At 37.1% G+C, this 25,013-nt stretch overlaps 2 protein-coding genes across 2 annotated transcripts in view; one reads left to right on the top strand and one right to left on the bottom strand.

Annotated features, from left to right (window-relative positions):
• Window positions 1-1,066: 1,066 nt before the first annotated feature.
• On the bottom strand, window positions 1,067-25,013 carry GTF2H1 (general transcription factor IIH subunit 1). Its single transcript, XM_015819613.1, has 15 exons — window positions 24,999-25,013; window positions 20,047-20,205; window positions 18,200-18,392; window positions 17,769-17,931; window positions 16,020-16,113; window positions 14,616-14,765; window positions 12,743-12,822; window positions 11,626-11,756; window positions 9,511-9,598; window positions 9,327-9,415; window positions 7,032-7,149; window positions 6,345-6,435; window positions 5,418-5,533; window positions 4,077-4,169; window positions 1,067-3,470 (listed from the first exon to the last, which is right to left on the bottom strand). The coding sequence occupies exons 2-15, from the start codon at window positions 20,198-20,200 to the stop codon at window positions 3,384-3,386; spliced, it is 1,647 nt and encodes a 548-aa protein (XP_015675099.1). The 5' UTR covers window positions 20,201-20,205; window positions 24,999-25,013; the 3' UTR covers window positions 1,067-3,383.
• Window positions 24,827-25,013, top strand: part of HPS5 (HPS5 biogenesis of lysosomal organelles complex 2 subunit 2) — a 42,341-nt gene continuing 42,154 nt past the window's right edge. Inside the window, exon 1 of the mRNA XM_029284800.1 lies at window positions 24,827-24,886. Coding sequence (XP_029140633.1) covers window positions 24,827-24,886 — 60 coding nt within the window. The remainder of the gene's footprint in view (window positions 24,887-25,013) is intronic.

Raw genomic sequence — 25,013 nt, 5'->3', positions numbered from 1 at the left:
ATCCAATCATGGATTACTTACCAGGCACATATTTGAAATTACAAATAAGGAGGCAGACTATGATGCTAGCCACAGTGCCCCAATTAAAAATGTTCTGAGACTCTACATAAGATCCCAAAGCCTACAACCAGGCTGCTGTCTGAAGACCATGATTATGCAAAGGCTATGGCATGATTTATCCCTGTTATTTTACCATGAAGCCTTCAATTCCCAGCCTTGCACTTTATAGGGCAATTCCCACCTTTTATCTAGCCTTTTAGTTCTCACAAGAAGTTTCACATTGTTAAGAGATTAAGCTTTGTCAAGGGGGTTTTATGATGACTTCCTGGTGCCTATTGAAAGTCTGGGGCTTAGACAAGAGAATATAAAAGCCTCTTAATGTCTTCTCAGAATAGGCTGTTTTCAGGAAGGTCTGCAAAATCTGTCAAGAGCACTTTTTCCATCTCATTCTTTGCTACTGGATAGGTCAAACAATCCTGGCAGCATAAAGAACAATAGAAATTAAAGCAAAATGGAATCCAGGCACAATGTACAGATAGAAATACATACATACACACACACATCCATCTCATCCTGAGGTCCAGAACTGAGTCTCCAAGGCTTTACAGAATGCCAATAGGGTGGGAACCACATCGATCTAATCTAAATCTAATCTAATCTGCTAAAGGGCAGATGGAGCAATAATGTAGGCTAGCCTCTGTGTATTAGTGGTACTTTCCTAACTCAAATATTCCAAATCACAGAATGTCTATTCCTAAGTAGTGGCATAGCTAAAAAATTGGAAAATATTTCTTCTGATATAACAATTTTTAACTAGCGCAGTTCTTGTGATTGCCAATGCAATGTTACTTTTTTAAATCTAAAGTAGTAGTTAGAAAATAGAAAAGTTCAAGAAATAGATTCCTACCTTTTTTTTCAATTTGAAAGTCAGTTAGAAACAATCAGCTTTCTAAAATATTCAGATGCATAAAACACTGAGTTACATGATTTTAGAACTTTGAATGTAAGAAAAATCATAAAATATATCCTAAATCACCAGCAAACACTTGAGTAGAGAATTGACATTTATTCTACAGTTTTTATCAATGCCAGTGATACAAGTTATATAATTTTCTGTTAAATATAAGTTCAGATTTAAATGCTTGTATGGTTAGCAAAAGACATTTCACGGTTAATATTCAAATCATTTATCTATTTTAGACCATGCTTCAGCAGAAATGGAATCAGCAAGTCAGATAGCAAATGTAGAAAAGAGCTGTTCATAAATCGAATGACAAATAGTTGCTGTTGCCACCTTCTGGTAGAATAATCTAATGGTTCTTATTTGTTGAATAATATAGATAAAAATTTAATATTTTTGCAACTGTAGTTATTCTTCAAAGCCTATACATTTAAATAAAAGACCAGGAAGGTTGTACATATTTTGCTAAATGACTATAAATCTAGTTATCTGCCTAAACAGGTTTTGATTAAACCCACATAGTTTGCATCATTTAATTATTGCTCAAAGATATATCAGTGCAAATGTATGTCTTCACAGATCTAATATGATCTAGAATATGTTGGTAAAAGTCAATCTAGCTCTCAACCTCCATCAAAACACTTTTGCTTTAGAATCTGTTTCAACTTGCTTTTTGTTGCAGAGGTAATGTTTGAGATTTGTGTGTAAAATCTGTAATTGGGGCATAATGACAAGGACACCAGAAATTAACTTATCCAAATAAATTTAAGTAATCATATACTATTAGAATCATATTTCAGCAAGATGATATTCCCATAGCAGCATCAATTCTTTATTTTTCATGATTAATTCCAGCTTTTCACAAATCAATTTAACTGGGGCAACTGAAGTAAAATACAAAGGAACTTTTTTTTGAAAGGACAAGTGGATGCAAGTATCATTTTGTAGTACATACCATGCAGCTTCTCTGAAAACAAAAGTAGTATCAAATTCAAAGTTGATACCTTACATCTCTATCCCATAGTATAGAATAGTAGCTGCTTAAAGTTTTACTTGTTGCAATGAATCAACATCACTGGCATAAACCGAGAGCATGTATATAAGTACATGCTCTTATATAAGGAGTAACTCTTGCAGCTCACAAACTGATCAGTGCTACAGTGTATAGAGATGAGGTAGCAACCCCCCATGTCAATCCACTGTAAATTAGTAATACAACTCTAGTATTCTTTGATGGAGAGGGGCATGAATATAACAGAAGGGTCCCACATTTCCAACATCTGCCAGTAAAATTGTTTATGCAATCAAAAGCCTCTGGCTCATCATTTCAACACATCTTATTACATATAAGCTAAGCCATTTGCTTGGTCCAAGAATGAAGTGTTAATGAGGAAGACATTAAGACAACAAATATAAGGAGTCTGACTCCACAGATTATGCAAAACAAGTTTACTTTTGCTTCAGTAAGTCAAGTATTTAATACACGGCAGGTACATTTTAGGTAAGAGTGAACTGCCTCTCTTTTGTATCTAAATGTTGTAAGGATTCCCAATATATTTAAAGATATGGGATATTCACTCTTCAATGATTATCTAGTCGCCAAATACAGCGCTAACAGTCATCAGGAAAGAACTGAAGAAAGCACATTTAAGATTGTTTTTGTGAAAAGTATAAAAGTTATTATTTTTGTAAGTGTTTACACTTACATTAAAAATGACTTTCTCACTTCCAAATGAAGCTAAAAAAAATGTAATAGCACACACTCACATTCCAAAGAAAACATGCAAACAATGGCTGGTGAAAATTCTGCATAAAATTCTGCACTGCCTGCAAGTATGTCTCCTTCAAACACTAAGTATTTCTGTGCATTGACTGATTTTATAAGGAAACCATGACAAAAACTTGTCCTCTTGCCTCTAAGTTCCTTAAGAACTTGAAACAGTTAATCCGTGTAAAATTTTAAACTTGTTTCTAAAAGTACAAACAGAAATCAATAAAACGCTAGGAGACAGCATTAACAGAAATGTTAAGTTCTACCCTGTGCCATACATTTTAAAAAATTAGGTGAACGACCTTGGAGTTTATTAATACACATCTCTTTAAAGTTTTTATTTCAGAAAGCAGCTCTTATGAAAATCAAAAGCAGTTCCTGAGTAACTGCAGTAAACAGTGTCTTTGTGTGTGTATGTGTTTGTGTGTGTGTGTATTTGCCACTTGGCTTTTCCGATTTGGTTCCTTTAAACTCCTTTGTTTTCAAGTTTAACCTCTGTTCTCTTTGCAAAAGGTGCAAGCTCAGTTAGCATCATTTTAAAGGGTCCTTATGATGCTGGCATCCCCTGCAATTTCTGTAAGATCTACACACAGTTAGTAGTTGTGCTCCTACAGCTATTGCAAACTTGTCCCGTTGGAAACACTGTGGTCTTCACGTTTTTTTAAACATACGTCGGGACTGCCATGTATGGAATTTATTGTAGGCTGTTTGAAGCATCTCTTCTATGTGATTTACCAGCTGAAAAGAAAATAGAAACTTTATTACAAAAAGAAATGCTGCTACTACAAAAGAATGTGCCACAATGAATAAGCAACATTAAGAAATATATAAAGGTAGATTTGAAGACTTTTCTCTACCAACCTACGATTTTTACTATTTTAGCCATTTTAAAGCCATACAGTATATTTTCACTGCCTAACAACTGCATATAATATGAAGACACTTCTTAAAATAGTAGGAAAGGGAACCATATTTATTTTCAACCTATATCAAACACCTCTCTCTTGAGGGACAATGGATAGATCAAAATCGCCCCCAGACAATCTACAGAAAACTACCCAATAATAAGTGGATACCAGTCATCTAAATTTCAATAGGAAATTTTAGAAATGAAAGGTATAATTATCTTATATCTAATTATAATAATTATAGAAATGTTCCTATGACTCTATAGTGATTATTCACTCTAGAAACACTTATTCAATTAAAAGCTTCCAAACCTATAAAGTCTCACTAATTTAGCCATTTTATTTTCTAATAACCATTAAGATTGGCTGATTTATTTATGAACAAAGCAATTTACTAATCTTATACATGTTAAAGAAAAGAATGGCTTTTTCTTACATTTGTGCTTAAATACTGCTTTCGAAGTTTCTCTTGGAATGGGCAGAGTTTTGTAACTTGAAATCTTTCCAAATTACTCCGCATTTTTATAACCTGAAAGGAGATAGAAAAAATAATCACATGGGTCTCTTTGGTTTAAATCACTCAGTTCCTTCAAAAATAATATCTATGAATCTAACAGATACATTTTAATAAGTATCATGGGTATCCAATCAAACAAAGCTGTGTGTTGTTCTGTGCATAGAACAAAAATGTTATAGTCTGAAAGTTCCAGGTTGGTAGGTGAGTTGTGGTTCAGCCAAATCAAAGCCTGGAAATCTTGGTGGTTCCAGGTTTGAGGTGAGCCAAATCTGGAGAGGTCTTATATGGGGAATAGGGGACGGCTGGCTCACCCTGTTCCCTTCTCTTTTCTCTGCACGGTTTAGATCAGCGGTTCTCAACCTATGGGTCGCGACCCCATTTGGGGTCGATCGACCATTTCACGGGGGTCACCAAGCAAGGCTGTCCGCCATTTTTTTCCCCTTTTCCGGCGGGTGCCTTACCTCCCTTGAGCTGGGCCAGCTGGTGGTTGGCCTGCTCCGTCTCTGCCGCTTGCCAGCTACGCCTCGGCCGGCGCAGGGGGCGGAACCACGCATGCGCGGCACTCCCGGGCAGGGAAAGTCCTCAACTTACGACCGGTTGGGTAGTCCTCGACTTACGACCGGTTTAGTCCTCGACTTACGACCGGTTGGGGGGTCGCGGCATTAAAAAGGTTGAGAACCACTGGTTTAGATGCACAATGTTAACTTGAGCTTCCTGCTCTTCCCTTCCCATGTCTGCTTTCTCCATTTTGCGTGCTCAGTCAGCTCCCTCATCCCCCTTTCCCACACTTAGAAAAGTTAGAAATCTCTTCAATTGCTGTCTTTTTCAGGGATCTTTGTTTTTCCTGCTTACTCTAGAACACCACTGCCTACTCCAGGTCCATGTTGGGATGAAACGTAACCCATGCATATATTGCTTTGCCATACCTAATATTGCATTGCACTTGGTCTACATTGTATATACAGTCCAGGCTTTGTGTCCAATTAAGATAAAATAATTTCTGTAACATATTGCACTCCAATTTTGAAACTTTTGCAATGTAAGCAAGGAACAGCAACTAGAAAATGTGACCAAAAAGCTAGAAAATTATTAAATTTACCCCCAATACAAAGTTTCTCTTCAGCGCAAACAGCCATACATATCAATGCCCATATGCTCTGTAATATTTTTTATATAATTTATTATAAGGGGCATGTTTGTTTTTAAATTAACTGCTGCCATTATGAAACACTGATTAATCTTAATGCAGATTCTTCTTACTTTTTCTTCCAGGAATGGTGTATTAACAGGAAAACAGGACCAGAAGTGTCGTAGTAACTCTCCCACTGCAACATATAAGTGCTTCAGTTCAGACTGAACATCATTTGGCAACATCTCTACAATTAACATAAAGGAAGGAAGCACAGAGTCATAAAAGGTCTGTCATATGTATTAACAAGATCTCAAAAAATTTAGCTCTCAGGTTAACAGTGCCATTTAAGATCTTCTTTCCATGGACACTGAGTTTCTTTCAGGTCACAAAAAGCTTTTGATTCAGCAAATGGTTTCCAGTGGAAGAAAGAAGGTTACCACCAATTTACTCTGCTCTGTAGGATACACAGCAAGAATCGCAAGACAAAGGAAGGACTTGGCGAAAAGCACTACTATCCCCATCAGCTAGAGGGAAATTTTCCCCGGGTAGAAATAAGTGCTGGCTTGAAGTCCATATTGTATACATCTTGACTAGATGATACTCTATATGAAGAGAAACTAGTTATGGGGTGGCTCTGAAATTATTTTGGGTATGCTGAAGTAAGTGTGGAGGATTATGTAATAAGGAATGCTTGAAAATTTAAATTTGCTCTCAGTGCCGCAGATTAGAAACTGGAGGAATAGCAAATGATTTTAAATGTGGTCAACGCTTAAACTAAAGTTAGACTGTATAACGATGCATTTTAATTCTCATTTTACTCTTTCCAACCCAAGAGAATGTTTAAAAATACTATATGAACAGATTTGGTATTCTGCTCATCACTCTTAAGAGTGGAGTTACTTTTAAGAATTTGGAAACAAATTTCAGAAGTCCTGTTCTGAGTATTTTCCCAACTTTGTTTGAAGAGACCGATTTATCAACTGTACTGACATGACCATCTGAGTTGATTTTGCAAATTGATTAGCCACAAATAAGCCAAGATATCAAGTTCTTACGATTTATGGCTTGCTGTGTTCCACCCTGCATAAGTGCTCCTCCAGGTGACAGGGCTGAGATAGTACTACTGGCAGCACCACTTGAGAGAACCTGGAAGGATAGTTAAAAAAAAAAAATCAGTTAGTTTTGTATTACAACAAAACCAAAAAAGTTGACCATGGAGCTTGAATCATAAGAGCTGTGATAGTTATTATACTACTAAAGTGGCAGGGTTTTTTTGTACCTACAAATACTAGAGCTAGAATACCTCATCTCTTAATTATTGCCAAGTTATTTTTCAATATAATCAATTAAAACATAAGGCATAACTAAAATCCATCAAATTAAAAGCAAACGTTAATCTGTCTGATACGAGAACCTAGCCTGGTGCCTTAACCATTAGACCAAGCTGGCTTTCTGTAGTGAAACTTGTTGAGACTGTTATCAATAAAATATGTGTACTAATGGCGAATAAATAAATAAGTAAAAATAGGTTATACAGTATGTGTAACTACAGGAATCTCGACAGTAACAGTTCCTCTAGCCTGCAAGCCAAGTACCCCATGCTTGTTGAAAATAATTCTGAAACCATTTCACATTCCCTCCAGTCATGTATATAAATAAGCAGTTTCAAGCAATACCTCAAAGAATAGGGTACTGAAGAATACCCTAAGGATACTGTTTTGAGTGCTTTTCTTTTATCCTACCTGAGTTAATTTGGGTACATAGCCTTCCATTTCGTCTCTAATACTACACAAAGAATTAATAATATCATGGCTCGTTGCATATTGCTGTGACTGAATTGGTGTTGGACCATGGTAATACCTGTTGAATAGAAAAGAGGTTATAATTAACATTCTGAGAATAAAAGATTAATTTTCAGTTTTTTCAGATTATTTTTAAGACTTTAGTATCCTAAAAATGGGACAGATGATTCAGAAAACTATGGACGTATTAGCTCATTTAGCACAGACAGTATATTCTATGCCAGATATCTGTACTGGAACCAAATAATTGCCTGGCATTAGAAAACATCCTAGTGGAAGAACAGGCTGGCTCAGGGAGCATTGATTCATTGTTGACTGTTTCCTAGTGCTTCAGCATTGAGAAATTGTCCACTTCTTCAGGGCTTCTGTATATAGTACTTCTAGATTCTACATCTGCACTTTTCCACCTCTCAGGCCAAATTGTGGGAAAAAATGGAAGCCTCTTCAATCAACCTCTCTCTTGCACCTTCTTGAAAATGTGATGCAGGCCATTTCTGTCTCAACTCAGACAGGGCGGCAAAACTGCAGATAATGATAAAACTTTTATCATAAATCCCATAATGGGCTGCTTAGAACTTGGATTTTCACCTCTCATCACTAAATTGATTGAGAAATGTATTGCCTTATGCAGACAATATAGTATAGGTCAGTGGTGGCAAACCTATGGCACAAGTGCCAGAGGCGGCACTCGGAGCCTTCTCTGTGGGCATGCATGCCGTTGCCCCAGCCCTGCTCCCATGGCCCCCTCCTCACCAGCAGCCCCCCCCAGAGGAGAGTCGCCCCTGGGTATGGCCCGCATGGAGCAGCGCAGCCAAACACATGGCAGCTGGGCAGCAGGGACAAAACTCCACCCTCATACCCCATTGCATGCAGATGATGCTGTGGGGCGCGGGCGGAGGGTGTGGCCAACATGGTGCTGCAGGGCCGCCTGGGTGATCTCCAGCGGGCTGTGGAGGTGATGGGTGGCCCTGCGGGTGGTGGGGGGGCAGAGCAGGGTGGGGGTGGAGTGGGGCGGGCCAGGGCGGTTTTTGGGCACTCGGTCTCTAAAAGGTTCGCTATCACTGGTATAGGTAGTCCTCAACTTACAACACTTCGTTTAGTGACTGTTCAAATTACAACGGCACTGAAAAAAGCAACATATGACCATTTTTTACACTCGTGACCGTTGCAGCATCCCCATGGTCATGTGATCAAAATTCAGACACTTGGAAACTGACTCATGACCACTGCAGTATCCCTGGGTCATGTGATCATCTTAAGCAAAGTCAATGGGGAAGCCAGATTCATTTAACTATGTTACTAACAACAACTCAAGTGATTCACTTAATAACTGGCAAGAAAGATCGTAAAATGGGGCAACCAAGAGATTGTGAGTTCTAATCCCACTTTAACCATGACAGCCAGCTGGGTGACTTTGGGCCGGTCCCTCTCTCTGAATCCAACCCACCTCTCAGGGTGGTTGTTGTGGGAAAATAAGAGCAGGAAAGGGACATTAGGTATGTTTGCCATCTTGAGTTATTGATAAAATAAAGAAGATGAGGAATAAATAAACACATGCATAAATTTTAACATTTCTCTCCTTTTAGACTAATTTGTAAGTCAGCCAACTTTATTTTACTACACATACAGTAATAAGTTAAGACACTCCAAAATGACTTTATAATCCTGGCTGGTCCATTGTTTTCTTACAGATGTATTAGCATTTTCTGACTCAAAATTATGGAAACCTTTACTAAAGGAGGTTGCAAAGATCACTGTATGCTGTCTTTAATTTCCATTCTTCTTCTGATACACAAATAGATAAATACACATAAGAAATTGTCTTCTCCACTGCAAGGTATATCAAGGGCTATAGCAAACTTTTATCATGAAAATTACTCAGATGTAAATCCTCTTTTTGGGGAATTTACTACCCATTTTTATATAGGCAAGGGGATTTTTTTCCAGATTTCTTTTTTCTTATGTGTCTCTTCCACTGCAAGGTATCAAAGGTTATATCAATTTTCACAGACAATATTTAGTGCACTATTATCACGACTCTTTTACAGCCTATTTTGTCTGTTAAATTATAACTGTAAATACGTGATTTTATCCTTATTTCAAGGGCAGCAATTATAAGAGAAATATGTTTATCTTGTCAAGGTGTTTTCTTTGAGATGCTCAAAAGACACCAATGCACACAACAAATTTTGCAAATAATATTTTGCTAAAAATAACACAATGTACAAAACCTACCTATCTGATTTTTTTAGATTTAGTGCAATAGTTTTAATGCTGTTGTTGTTTTCTAAATCTTCATATTCAATAGATTCTTGCAGCTTTACCTACAAGAGATGACATAATCAGAGCTCTGTAAAACCTAGCATGAGAAACAAGGTTTGCATTATTAAAAAAGGATAAATCTGCATGATATTCTTACCTTTTTTACTGGTGGCTGAAAGATATCTGAATCTCTAGAGTTTCCATCCATACTGTTGGTCTCACTATAGTGATCATTTTGTGCTTCTCTGAAAACAAAAAGGTACTTACAATTGCTTTGTCTCTGAATATGTGACACATATTTAAGTAAATCGGCACAATGAACGAATAAAACCCATTCATTTTTGAATAAAAGCAGAAAACATCTCTACTTGTAAAATGGGAAAGTTGGGTAAGTGAAGGATTTGTTTTGTTCTAGTTAAGAGCTTTTTAAGCTTCATGGGGTGCCATTCCAGAATATTCACTGACCCTGGGAAGAAGGGAGCGTGTCTGAAATGCCTCTATGCACATTTTATATCCACAGGAGGAGATGGAAAAGAACACATTCATGCAGAACAAAAATGTGCGGTAAGAACAAGAGCTATAAATTATCCTCCAACATTTACTCTAAAATCAACTCCTAGCTCTCTTGGCCAAACACTGCGTTTCCTTTAAAGAACACAACACACTTCACAAAGTTTGAATTAGTTTTATACAATGCTTTAAAGCAGACATGTCAAACACAAGGCCTGGGGGCCGGATGCGGCCCGTGAAGTGGTTTCATGTGGCCCGCGAAGCCACCCTGGAAACAGTGAGGGAACGGCCCCCACTGCCTTGGCCCTGGCCGGCCGGGAGCCAATGTACAATTTTGTGGTGGCCATCTATGCTGAAACGCATTCAGTCTTAGCTCCACAAGGCCATCTAGAAACAGCGAGGAACCAGCCCGCTGTGTCAGCCCCGCCCCCTGGGTGCATGCTGGGGAGGTGTCACCCTTTGTGAGGAATGAAGAAATGGACCATGCCTTGGTGCTTGCCCCGGTCCCACCCCCTTCTGCCAGAGACCCTCAGATCTGTCCCACTCCTGCCCAGGCCCCCACAGGCACCCTTGACGCAAACGATGTAGAGCTGGCCATGCCCACCCAGTAGGCCACACCCACTCCATCCATGCCCACCTAGTAGGCCACACCCACCCTGGCTACACCCACCTGCCCCCCCCCAAGGGCAACCACAATGCTGATGCAGCATTCAATGAAATTGAGTTTGACACCCCTGCTTTAAAGGGTTACATTTCGAAGATCAAACAAATGTGATTTTTCCCTTAGACTCCTGTTTTAGCCAAAGGCATCGTTCCAATTTATGCATAAGCCTGACTGTCTTATACATATTTAACTTGTACATCCTTCTGTCCCTAGCAAAATGTCAAAAGAAAATACCAAGCAATCCAGAGCTAAACAATACTTGTCTGACAGCATGTGACATACTTATTTTAGATATGAATAAGCAGATTTAGATCTTTGGTGCCTGGATCAGCAAATGCCTGGTCTGATTTGAATTACATGAAGCAAAGAATGATGGGATTACCAAGGCAATGCTCTTTGTTTATATAGCTTATAAGCCATCAGGAATCATTTGATTGCAATGGGGTAAAAGTGTTATATTTTCTGAGATATTTCCTATGTGATAGAATTCATATATAGAGGAATATTTATGGGAGAAATATAATGCAGTTACACAATCCTCCAACTGCAAATTGAAATGCTAAAGTTGAGCAATAGTTTTACTTTTACGATTTTTGAAATATTTTCATAAGTTTAAAAAGTTTAAGCATAGATAAAATAATTTTTAATTAAATTAAATTATTTTAGTTATATTAGCAACATTATAATAACTGTATGGCAGGTTTTGAAAAGGGATGTCTTACATGTTTAATCAATAAAAATAATTTGCAAGTATATGCATGACTAAATGCTAGAGGGTTTTTTTTCTCATTCCTTTCTTACTACGGGATTGATCCTTCCCCTTGTGCTTTCAAATTTTCTCTGGAAAATCTTCCCTAATCTTCCGTATTTGAGGGGTGTTTATTTGAGAGGTGTTTGGAGAAGAAACAACAATGATTTTCAAATGACAATTTAAGGTGTGAGCTGTTTCCCCCCCCCCCAATTATATCATAATAAGTATGCCACAGTTTAAAACTACATTATTCAATCATTGCTCAGGAGGTTTCATGACAATACAAAGGCAGAAAATTCCCAGCCTCAGAGTCCTCATATCTAGATTTGTTCTGTGCCGAGACTTACGGTTTTCTGAGCCCAGCTGCAAGGACCATGGCACTATGATGGTTAAAGCGTTTTATAATAGCTGCGTTGCTACTTTCCTTTATTGATTTTGTAGAGTTGGATGTGGATGGTGCCAAGGAAATACCGTAACCCTGTCACAAAGAAATAAGCAAACCCTAAAAGATATGTTGACTCATGACAGGTGAAGACCTAATTATAATATGGGCTGTACCCATGTAAACTTGACAGTTTTCACAGGAATTCATTTTTTCTGCCTTGAACAAAGATCAAGCTGAAACAATAGATCAAGCTGAAACAATATCAACAGCACTATTTAAAAGCGTATATGATTATGAAAAAAAAATCCAGTTCTAAAGTTCCTATCTACTACACCTTTTCTATTTATGTGCAATTAAAGCCAAGTTTTCTTAAGTGATATATTATTTATTATTATTCAAAATTGCTCAGCGAGAAATGTTTTTCTGAAGCTATCAAACTGCTTTTAAACTAGTGAGATTCATTTAGATCACAGATGTCAAACTCGCCACGTCACTTTGACGTGTCGTGACGTATCGCGACTCTTTTTGCATTGCCAGCAATGGGGTGGGCGGGGCTTCGGTATGATGAAACCGGCCCGCGGGCCGACAGTTTGACACCCCTGATTTAGATGTTGCAATAAAATTAATGAGAAATGTGAATATCGTTCTTATAAAAATGAAACATAAGCCAATTTGGGTTTTACTTACACTGATGCATAACATTTTCTTTGGATCAGCAGTATGTTATAAATTTACCTAATCAAGGCCTTCTAACAACCGGTATCTTTTAAAGATCCATGCTTGAATAAGATAATGTGTGATACACACTCAGATCAAATCTAGCATATGTTGGAAAAAGCCCACAGAGTTTCACTGCAAATTCTCCAATGAGCAACTGAGAAGTGAGTGAATATCCCCACAAAATGTAAAGATAATTTCATCTATTTTTGAGGATCCAAATGGATAAGGAAGGCTATCATTTACGAAAGAAGAAAAAATACATTTGTCATGGCTAAATTAATTATGAATCTTTTGGAGTAACCTTTCTGCTTACCCTCAGTATAGAATTTATGTTATATTTTCAAATCACCTCTACTTACTTCATCCAATGATTTATCTTCCAAGGCAGTTAAATCTAATAAAGGATTTTTCACTCCTTGACAGACCATTGCTTTTAACCCTATGAAAAAAATGAACCAAATTTAAGTTGGGTCAGATAGATAAGGACAAACTATTTGAAAGCCTTAAGAAGCACACGGCATTGCCTTGTTCCAACATACCCTTTTCAAGGTCTAGCTTAATAATATTGTCAGGAAATGGTTCCCCAGAGTCTCAGGGAACTTTTGCAATTCTATTTAAACATTAGAGATTGAACATTAGGGATCAAAAAAATAGGGGGTTTATTATTAAGCTATGGCCCCTCGCATATAATACCAAAACTTTCCACAGATATTATTACAAGTGGTACTTGACTTACAATCACAATTGAGACCAGGATTACCACTGCTAAGCAAAGCAGTTGTTAAGTCAGTCATGCCCAATTTTACCATTTTTGTCATGTTTGCTAAGCAAATCGCTGCAGTCGCCGAGTGTGGTGGTTAAAGTGAGTCAGGTTTTCCCCATTGACTTTGCTTGCTGGAAGCTGGCTGGAAAGGTCTCAAGTGGTGATCACAATGATTATGGAGACACTGCAATCATTGTAAATATATGCCAGGTGCCAAGCTCCTGTATTCTGATCACATGACTGTGGGGATGCTGAGACGGTCATAAGTGCAAAGAACAGCTGAAAATCATTTCTTTGGTGCCACTGTAATTTTGGTCACTAAACAAATGGCTATAAGCCGAGAACTACCTGTATTCTAAGAGGTTATTGGCAAATATAGGTCACAGGAACAACTGTCATAGTATTAGTATTCCATGAATAATTTAGAATTATTCATGGAGTACTATTTCATAATGGTTTATGATATTATAATATACTTAACGTTAAATACTAGGGAGAATCCACTGATGTATTTCTGAGTGGCAGAAATGGTTATGTTCATGGAAACACAGAGATTTTTCCTCATGCCTGCATCCCAACTCTCACATGAAACAATCAACTGTGAATAACCAAGAATAGAAGGAGATGATTCGAATATTCTCCACCCAGACCCGTGAGAGGATGGAAGCAGCAATATGCCATTCTCGTCATGACAGACTACAGTCCATCATACATGCAAACTGGACCAGTGTTTTGTAGACAACTCTAGCGATTAATGCCTCAGGCTAGAAATCAAGAGATTGTGAGTTCTAATCCCACCTTAACCATGACAGCCAGTTGAGTGACTTTCGGCCAGTCAGTCTCTCTTAGTCCAACCCACCTCTCAGGGTGGTGGTCGTGGGGAAAATAAAGAGGAAGGGGCATTAGGTGTGTTTGCCATCTTGGGTTATTGATAAAATAAAGAAGATGGGACATAAATAAATACATGCATAAATTTTAAAGTTTCTCTCCTTTTTGGACTAATTTGTAAGTCAACCAACTTTGCTTTATTACACGTAATACAGTTAAGACACTCCAAAATGAGTTTATAATTTTGACTGTCCATTGTTTTCTTACAGGTGTATTAGCATTTTCTGACTCAAAATTATGGAAACCTTTTCTGAAGGAGGTTGCAAAGATCATTGTATGCTGTCTTTAATTTCCATTCTTCTTCTGATACACAAATAGATAAATAGACATAAAACAAAAGAAATCTGGGAAAAAAATTATCCTTGCCTATATAAAAATGGGCAGTGAATATCACTAAAATCAGGATTTACATCTGAGTAATTTCCATTATAAAACTGAACTCTTGGTGACTTCATAGAACCTACTCACTTGCTTCTAAAGAAGCTGCACATATGTATTTCTAAAGTCTCATACTACATATAGTTTAGTTCTTTTACAATTAATACAGCTAGCTAGAACTACCACAATGCTCATACACATACCCTTTTCATCCATTTTGGCACATTCTGCAAAAAGGTCCTTTGATCCTGCATTCAATCTATCTCTATGGAAATAGTGAGACTGGAAGAATCGAGTCCAGAATTCTTTTTCTGTCATATTGTGTGGAACATTTTCTGCATATTTAAGTTTTACTATAACAAACACAAAAATTAACACTTAATAGTTACCATGTAATCACAAACTCATTAATCAGCTTAAAATATTGAATTTCCAATGAAACAGTACATCAAATAAAAAAGCATTCAGCACGCAATAACAAGGATTTTAGCACTGTTCCCTGACACAAATATGGTATTTTATTCGACATAAAGGAACTGAGTATTTCGGCACTGAAAATCAGAGTCTTCAGTTTAAGGGATAGACAGGCTCTTTTTTCTAACATTTACTATTACCATATGCTCAAAATGTAGAGTGACATTATCATCACTGTACACCACAACAGCAACATTCACTATCTTATACATCTACGGTGCCTGTTGGGGCATATGGTTTGGATAAGTTGCTTCTTGGCTTGATCACTCCAGAAACTTTCCCAATGAGATTGTCCGTGATATGATGGGAGGTGGTTATCAAGCATGGCAAAAAACCACAGCAGGCAAGCCGTGAATAAACTGGAATTAGTCCGGAATTAGTCCAGGAGAATAAACTGTGTTGCAAGGAATTCTCTATCTGGGATAGAGAATTTCCACTATTGAACCCCTCTTCCAAACTTCAACCATTTGTGGTGCTTCTACATTCTGCTTAATAATTGTGTGGCTGTACAACTCGTGAAAGGCTCCATCAATGTCTTTGAAAGCACTGACCAGGATCCTTGTTTAGAGTTTGCCCCACAATGAAACAGAATAAAATTACTCTGGATTAATTCTCGGTCTCCACTTCCATATACACCTGCACACCTGCCAAATGAATGATTCAGCTGATATAAAAGATCAAGTGGAGATATTTTCTTGTAAAAGGTAATTAATGGATCATACTACTCATTAGGTTGACCTGTATTTCAAGTGGGAAAAGTGAGCTTAAGACCAGACAGCTTTTAAAGGATTTGTTGAGAAGGGCAGAGAGGACATGCTCATACTTTCAATCAATTTTCTCTCTTTGAATTCATATCTCTATACAGCCTCATTATTATTATGGGAATTTTAAAGTATTATTAAGCATACTTTTAGCACAATTTTATATGGTATAGTAGTTTAGAGGGATCCATATATTCCTAGTGATATAGATATAAAGAATAAAGCATAATTGGCATATTTAATTGAAGGGATAATACTTTCAAATCACATTTAAAATTCAGAAGAAAAGTGGAGTATACGTGTAACAGGAATGTTACAAATGTGTATATTATTATTATATTATATTATTATTATTATATTATATATGTTTACCTGCTGGATAAGTCCTAAATATTGATTCAATGATATCTGAAGTCAAATTATATCTTAGTCCATTGCATCCATCTGTTTGAGGTCTAACATCAGCCTACAACATAAAAATATCTTCAAAATGGTTGCCCATCATTTTTGTTAGTTTACAAATACTTCAACAAAAAAGGAAAAAATACAAATACAAGAAAAAAAATAAAGCAAGATATTTATAAAAAATTAGTTCAATCCCATTTTTAAATAACAAATAATGAGCACAAAGAATCATATTTTCCAGTCTTTCCATTGCATTAATGAAGGGTAAATTCAAAAGTTAAGAATACATACATTTTGTCAAGCCACATTTTGATGCTGATACACAACTGTCTTTCCAAGAACATGTATATATTTTTTGTAACATTCCAACCACAAAGATCCAAAGTTCATCACAGACAAATTCTTTATGTTTGGAATATGGTTTAATAATATATCAATACAATTAAATCTTAACTTTTTCCCTTAAAACCTGGCTTACTATATTAAGAATATTCATCCAATATAGAGAAACCACAGGACCTGACTGAATCATGCAGATAAATATGCTTTCAAATCTGTTGGATCAACACAACCAATTTTTTTTAACATCTGTTGAGTGTCCAATCAACCCTAATACATGCATTTGTTTGAGGTGAATGAGTGAGACTGTCTTGTTGCTACTTTAAGGAGCTTTGGTTTGTCCACTGCCTTCATCCCACTCTGCAGACTTTTGTCAGATGTCTTTGGAAGGTGTGACATTGTGTTACTTAAAATGGCAGTTGCTAGGATGGTTTTTAATTATCTGTCCCATCCCTTTCTGCTGTTGCTTCGAGCTTAGTAGAGATGACTGAGACTCTGCTCCTATTTAGTTTAATTGTTGTTCAAATGGAATTATTAGCATTCAGGTATCACGTTTCTCACAAAATAAGACCAGGTCTTTTTTTTTCCCCCTCCAAAAGAGGCACCAGGTCTTATTTTCAGGGGGGGATGTCTTTTCCATTCACCTCACGGCGGCAGCAACGACAACCTCACCTAGCCAGTCCACTTCTTCTGCGGCCAAAGGAGCAGCTTCATTCTGCAGCTGAGAATGGAGCTCCGGCCTGCATTTCGCAGTCACAGGCCTTCTGGAAAGGCCTCTGCAGCCGAGACCTGAGCTATGGATTGAATCCATAGCTTGGTTCTCAGCTACACAGGCCTTCTGGAAAGGCATGTCAGAAGATGGAGCTGAAAGTTGCAAATCATGATCACATGACTACAAGGTATGGCAACGATTGTAAATGTGAGCTAGTTCCCAAGCAGACAAATTACAATCACATGACCACAGGATGGTGGTACTGGAACAATTGTAACTTTGAGGAAATGTTGTAAGTCAGTTTTTCACAGCTTTTGTAATTTCAAACCATCATTAAATGAATGGTTATAAATCAAGGACTATCTGCAATACCTTTTAAAAATTGTACACAATATTCAACATGCTAGGAGTTTCCAAATTTTTTTAAAAAGCATTTTTTTAGTAAAACATTCATTCAGAGATATTACACTAGTTATATTCTTTCTGTAAAGTCCCAGAGGTTTTCAAGTATTACTAACAAGGTGATCTAAAAAAGCAATCCCACTTTCAACCCATACAGTACTTACCAAAAGGTATGAGTTGAATTACAAATAAAATCAGTGATTGAAGAGATATAGGAATCTGCATTTATCCTATTAAAAAACCAAACAAATCAATGAGCATACCAGAAAAGCAGCAGAAATGCCAACATCTTGCTTGCTAGGTGCTGCCGAATTATCCGAAGCATTCATATTTAAACGGTTGGCCCAGAATTCCTCAGCACTAATCACCTGACTTACAACAAGATCTTTATAAAGCTGAAACAAAACAGGATCTTCTTGCAGCATTCTGTGAAAAAGATATTTAAAACTTATTGTTAAGCTTATTAGACATTAAGAAGTAGAGTTTATCAAAGAATCAAATGGTCACATCTTCTGTTCTATAATGAAATTTTCCATGCCTAATTGCAGAGAACATAGATACATTGAAAAAAAAAAGGGTTGTATATTAGCCGGTACAGCAACTCCTGATGCTTAAACTACAATTAGTCTTTATTACTACTGCATAATATTAACAGATTACCCAAAATAGTTTATTTTTAATTGAAGGCTCTTACCGGTTTTTTTCCTCTAGTTCCTTATTGGCTTTCCTCTTGAACTTTGGTAGCAGCTGCTGAAGAAGATCTTTAACTGCATCACGTTCTTTTACTGCTGTACTTTCATTAGAAAAATGGAAGTTAGTTGTGTCTCCTGCATGCAATACCAATTGAAGCTGAATCTTAGCTTTTCCTTCAGGACTGATTTTCTGACCTATAATAAAGAGAACATGTATTACGTAACATCAAACGATTTATTAATCTGCCTTGAAGAAACCACCTTACCCATCACTCCCATTTTTACTGTAAAACTAGTTTTTATGACAATCGCACTTAATTTCCTGAATATCATCCTGAATACTTATTAAACTACAACATAAATCATGTTATGTATTTCAATTAATATAACCAATAGTCAAGTCTGGCCAACTCTTCTATGAAACTGCTACTCTTTAAAGAGCAACATATTAATCCTTTTCTAATTGTTTTTATGCCCCTACATCAGAGATGGCGAACCTTTTAGAGACCGGGTGCCCAAACTGCAACCCAAAACCCACTTATGTATCGTCGGGTGCCGGGTGGGTTTGGCCCATTGGGTGGGCGTGGCTGCGGTGATAACAGCAGACTGGGTGGGACTAAAAAGTTCAATCAATCAATTCCAACTTTGCAAGATCTTTTTTTTTTCCAGCAAGAAGTTGAAATTGACTGATTGATTGAACCTTGGGTTTTTTTGTACATGGCGGTGGAGGTCTAAAGCGAAAAGGTTTTATAAAACCCAGCTGAAGGCCTAGGACTGGGGCAACGGCACGCGTGCCCACAGAGAGGGCTCTGAGTGCCGCCTCTGGCACCCGTGCCATAGGTTCGCCACCACTGCCCTACTTATATGGTCCTAAGTTACAGCCTTTCTCTAGGAGAATATATAGCATTTTCCTAACCAGAAGTGAGCAGGTTATAGGTCGTATAGTCCCAAAATTCTATTTCTTTATTTGATTTTGATTCCACTTTTATTTTTTGCAGTCACTAGAGTCCCAGAAAATGGCACTGCTTCTGGGATAAACAAGTCATACATAAATGGAACAATGGCACCATTCACTTATGTGACATTATCATGGGGCTCAACTATCTTGAAATGGTAACTTTCAGAAGTGCAGCACCCAGTCTTTCTTCTACAGCTCTAACGATTGATGAGTTCTTTAGATAGTCATCCAGTTGCAAACCAAAAAGGCATTTCATTTTTTGCTATAGAAGAGTCATAAATAGCAATGTAAAAAATCAGAATATAACTTTTAGTAAAAAATAAGCAGTGCAATAAACAATGTACACGGAATGACACTTTCACAAAGTATGTCCTGGAGAATGAACCAGGTCACCACATTTTAATTTAATGCTGTATATTAATACAACAAAAACTAAGCACGAAAAGGAGTATGTCCTGTTCTTATTTAGATCCCTCATAAAAGCAAGAAATATTCATTTCTTCTCTGCTAGTACAAATGGGGTTGACTGTGTTTCATGGCAATGCATGATGCAGAAAGCCGTGGCCTGTTTGGAACCAGGCCATGCAAGCAGCGGGTGAGCATGTGTGCAAAGCTCCACTTGCACAAGTGACTGGCACATGCGCGTGAAGCTCCATTTGCACGCACTTGCAAAGAACCATCCCCTCTCCCCTCGTGCCAGGCCACCAAGCCAGAAAGGTTGGGAACGACTGATGTACACCTTCTAAAGCTTCAGAATGAAAGGCAACATATAAATCTAAATAAAAATAAAACTTCCCCCCAAATTAATGTAACTGAAAATCCCAATATTTAGAAAATACGTATGATAAGACAAAAAAAACCCCAAACCCCACTCCAGAAGTTTTCACTTACATTTTATATCTGCATACATATGGCTGATCGTGAACCGGTCTTTGCCATCAGGTGCCCAAGCTATTCTTTCAGCCATGAGATAAAGAGCCCCATCCTGTTTCTTTTGACGCACTTTCTTCACTATTAATAACACTTCTTCGGATGATGTTGCCATGATGACTTTAGGATAGTAAATTAAAAATAATCTTGTTATCTGATTTTCATAGCTAAGTGTTTAAATTTATACTGTGATTCTATACTACTGGTTGCTATTAGTGCATATCATTAAAAAATTAAGAGCAAATACTCCATTTCCATAATTGGAAAAAATTTAATAAATTAAATTAACAAATCACACTAAGTTATAAGGAGCTTTGTTTGCTTTTGGCTTATGATGGTTAAAAGAAGCCATGACTAAGTATTAGGTGTAAACCTAGCCACCAATGTTAAAAAACCATCGACAATGATATTTTATATTTGAGTTGCATGACATTGTAAAAATTTGGATTGTTATTTAAAAGATACTGCATCTATTGTGATGAAACTGCAGACATCAAGCACCGCAATCTGCATAAATGCTGAAAATATTATATTTAAAGGTATAAAGGCATAGATTCCCTCGCTTTTCTGCTACCACAATTCTTCATATATATATATATATATATATGTTTTAAAGAAACCATATTTTTCATTATATTAAATGCTTTCATTCATAGAAGAGATATTTTCATTCTATGCTGCAGTTGATTATAAAAATCTGTTCTCAAAAGTATATTTCAAAGCAGAAGACAATGGGGGCACATGGAGATGGTAATCACAAAAACAGCATGAAATGTGTATGCATCTGGGTATTATTAACTTAACATATTGGACAACATCCAACAAAACATGGGCCATTAAGATAATGGGAGTGCCATTCCTGCAACAGATTATCGTTAGATTTAAACCAGAGGAATGTGCTTTCAGTACCTACCTTTTTAAACACACACACACACACACACACACACACACACACACACATTCAAAAGATGGTATGACCTATAATTAAGACAAAGAATGTCTATCTAATATATGAGTTGATTCATAAATAAACATAGTCCTAAACACAACATAGGCCCAAACATTTCCAAACATAAGCATTACTTCTTTGCTACCAGGTAGAATGTTCTAAAATTTTCATCTGACAAATAAAAATTGTTAATAATTCATCTAGAAGTGAGATTAGATGAATACATATTTCTGTAAGAAATGCATTTCTCCTTCCCCAGTATAACTCCTACTCAAAATATTCCATACAGGGCTATCAACTATATGGAGCACATTGGAAGCTGAACAAAAAATAGGAAAACCAAACCTATTGAATGTTACAATTGGCTTGTAAGTATAATTTGGCTGTATCTAAGAGTTGTAAATGTAGAAGAAAACACACAGAGCTAAATGTTCCTTCCTCTTTATCTTTCCAGGGTTCTCAAAAAAATACACTGTTGTGGGAGGGAGAGAACACACAAAAGTAGGTGTTCTTCAATGGATATACTCAGCTGAATTTCATTAACTTTATCATATCCTTTTGAAAAACAGACCAGCAGCTTTCTCATTTGAACCTGACCATTAAATGTAAACAACTCGCTTGCTAAACACAGGTTAAAATCTGCCTGGACAAACTGAATTGAAGAGAATTTATAAAACTGTTTCTGAAACTGGTAGTTTCATCTTAAGTTCTAATCATTATAGTATATGCAATGAAATCTATCCATGTCTATTATAGCTTGTGAACTACTATGAAGAACAGTTGGTTTCAGGAAAGGTATCAAATTAATTCCACTTGCTTGCAGGGAACTACGTTTTAGTGTGGAGCAAGGAGATAATTTTTTACTCCTTGTTCCCTCAAATTCAGCTAAGTAATTCTGAACATTTTGAAGTTGTAGGGCAATCTTTTTCAGCTGTGATTCAGTGGAACTTTTAGGTTTCACAAAAAGTTATAGGGCAGGCATGTCAAACTCACGATGTCATGTGACATTGCACGACGCATCGCAACTTTTCCCCCATTGCCGACAATGGTATGGGCGTGGTTTCGGCCCGCGGCCCGGCAGTTTGACATGCCTGTTATAGGGGATTCTACAAGAGACTGTTATCAAAGCAGCAAAAATCATAGCTTTGAGTACTTCATGCCCCATGTATTCTATTGCACAGCTATTTAATATCAAGGTACAGAAGACTGCACCACATAGAATGGTAAGAATTTTTTTATATGCCACTCTCAAGTGCTAGCCTGCCACTGTGTTGTTGTTATAAACACTATAAAATGTGGATTGTGTAGGCCAGAAATGAATTTTGGTATGTTTCACTTTTTTTGCTATTTTTATGCAAAAATTCCTTAATATCTAAAAATTCAAGGTTTTCTCCAAGGTAAAAAGATAGAAAAAAGCTACTCAAAAGGGAGATATAGATATATAATACAATATTTTGTGCAGATTTTCCCAAAGGAGACCCCAATACTAGAAAAATATATGCTCTTGCTATCGTCACATGAGAATAATCTCTTCATGCATAGACAGTCCAAACAATTTATGCTTACCTTCTGAAATAGACATATATCCATGTTGCTTTAAAAATATTTATACAAAGCTATTTTTAAGTGGGAATATTTCAGGGAAAGCATTCTTCTAGTAATCATTTACAACAGCATATGTTGTCTCTGAGTCAGAATTTTAGAAGTAAAATTTTGGATGCTAGTAAAGCATGCACAGAATTGTCTGCATTTTCTTTCTGATACAGGTGAAGAAACATTTATCCAAAGGAGAGGCTAATACTGCTGTAATGTTTCAAACATCTTTATAACTGCTTTTATTCTCTATATTGTTTTATTGTATCTTGTATAATATCTATCAAATGTTTAACTGTTTGAATATTATAAATTGCTTTGAGATTTTAAATGGGAAGAGGCTTTTTAAGTGGAAGTGGCATTTAAAGATAGCTTTAAGTAAATAAACAATACATAACTTCTAACTAATATTAATTAATATTAATATATTCACTTATGGATCTATATTAACTATAATCAATTTTTATAATCAAAAATTTACAAAGATGAATTAATGAAATACATTTTATTTCACAGAAATTCATCAGGGAGCAAACATTATTGTAGAATTATTTTTTGCTATAAGTAAATGATTTACACATTCTTATTCTTTACACCAAATAGAGAAAAAAAAAATCAACATGCTATCATATCCATAATATCATATATCATCCAAGAAAATTCCTCCCCAGGCCAGTAAAAGTACACATCCTATCACTATGAGTAGAGAATTACTGGAGAAGAAAAATGCTGCAAACTTTACAACTAAATAGACTCCTCATACACAAACCAACATTTGGAGATCCTTAACTGCTCTGAATTAAACAATCCTGTAATACAGCAGCCAAATATATTTTTAAACCAAGTACAGATTGATTTCTTACTTTTTAAAGAATGTATTACTAGCAAGGAGATTCAGTGCCCTAGTTCATAAAGTGCATTAGTTAACCACAGTTTATAAAGCAATTGTTACAAAATGTATTGTTATAAACAGACCTAGCATGATGGTGTTTCTTTGTATACATTTTTTTATCCATGGCCCAAACCCTGTTATCTAATTCTAGATACATTTTTTTAAAGTCAGTGCACCTGTAAAACAATAATTCCACTCCCACTTCTTGAACATCACGCTAGCAGTGTTTCTCAACCTTGACCATTTTAAGGCACGTGGACTTCAACTCCCAGAATTCCACAGCCAGCAATGCTGGCTGTGGAATTCTGGGAGTTGAAGTCCACATGCCTTAAAATGGTCAAGGTTGAGAAACACTGTGCTAGCAAATCCTTTCCTTGCTCTTACTGAAACAATTCCGGAGAGTAAGACTTGCTACACCTTTTCCCTCAAGGGTCAGATAAAGAAAAGAAACCCAGAACAAGAAAGGAAAAGGCTGCATAGAAACTTGTCTTCCATTAAGACCTCATTTCCCATTAATGGCAAAAAAAAACAAAGGCATTCCACTTAGAAAGAAACATTCGGCGAGGTAATGAAAAATTTCCCAGGAGCAAGAAAGAAGGTAGAGAAGAAGGAGTGGGGATGCAGTGAAAGGGGAAACGGGCGAGCAACACCAAAAGTCATGTGCATGTATTCATTTCATTCAAAGTATCTTATATATAAGAATGTAAAAAAGAATGTATGTCAGTGGTTCTCAACCTGTGGGTCGGGACCCCATTTGGGGTCGATCGACCATTTCATGGGGGTCGCCAAGCAAGGCTGTCCGCCATTTTTTTTGTCCGCCATTTTTCCCCCTTTCCCAGCGGGTGCCTTACCTCCCTTGGGCTGGTCCAGCTGGTGGCTGGTCCAGCTGGTCCGTCTCTGCCACTTGCCAGCTACGCCTCGGCCGGCGCAGGGGGCGGAACCACGCATGTGCGGTGCTCCCGGGCAGGGAAAGTCCTCGACTTATGACCGGTTGGGTAGTCCTCGACTTACGACCGGTTTAGTCCTCGACTTACGACCGGTTTAGTCCTCGACTTACGACCGGTTTAGTCTTCGACTTACGACCGGTTGGGGTCACGGCATTAAAAAGGTTGAGAACCACTGATGTATGTTAATATCTGATAAATATCACGGTATATGTATGGGGGAGAGTTTGGAAAAATAAAAAATAAATTAAAAAATTTTTTTTTCCCAGGAGCAGAGGAAAAAGCGGGGCGAATGAAAAAAAAAACAAAAAACCGCTCCCTCCTACATCAACCGCATTGCCACCTGCTTCGTTAAGGTTCATAATGCCCACTCATGCAAAGGAAGAGCCTGAGGAGGAATCGGGAAGGAAGAGGGACTCTCACGTAAAAGAGACTAACTTGCTTCACGACCCCCATCCCCAACCTTCACGCTAGGCGAAAGCGAGGTGGGCCCCAGACCCGGGACCGTTGAAATAAAGTCATATTAACGACATACCGTTAGGGTGACTAT

This window comes from Protobothrops mucrosquamatus, unplaced genomic scaffold, assembly GCF_001527695.2.
Source record: "Protobothrops mucrosquamatus isolate PMUCROS unplaced genomic scaffold, P.Mucros_1.0 scaffold959, whole genome shotgun sequence".
Lineage (NCBI taxonomy): Eukaryota > Metazoa > Chordata > Lepidosauria > Squamata > Viperidae > Protobothrops > Protobothrops mucrosquamatus.
The sequence above is the reverse complement of the archived record's forward strand: the minus strand, read 5'-3'. Positions and strand labels throughout refer to the sequence as shown.

Excerpts from the sequence above, each read along its gene's own strand:
- GTF2H1 (XM_015819613.1), bottom strand. The coding sequence starts at position 20,200 with ATGGCAACATCATCCGAAGAAGTGTTATTAATAGTGAAGAAAGTGCGT. Across the intron at positions 9,416-9,510 it reads TTCAGCCACCAGTAAAAAAG|GTAAAGCTGCAAGAATCTAT; the intron begins GTAAGAATATCA and ends CATCTCTTGTAG. Across the intron at positions 3,471-4,076 it reads AGCAGTATTTAAGCACAAAT|CTGGTAAATCACATAGAAGA; the intron begins GTAAGAAAAAGC and ends TTTTCTTTTCAG.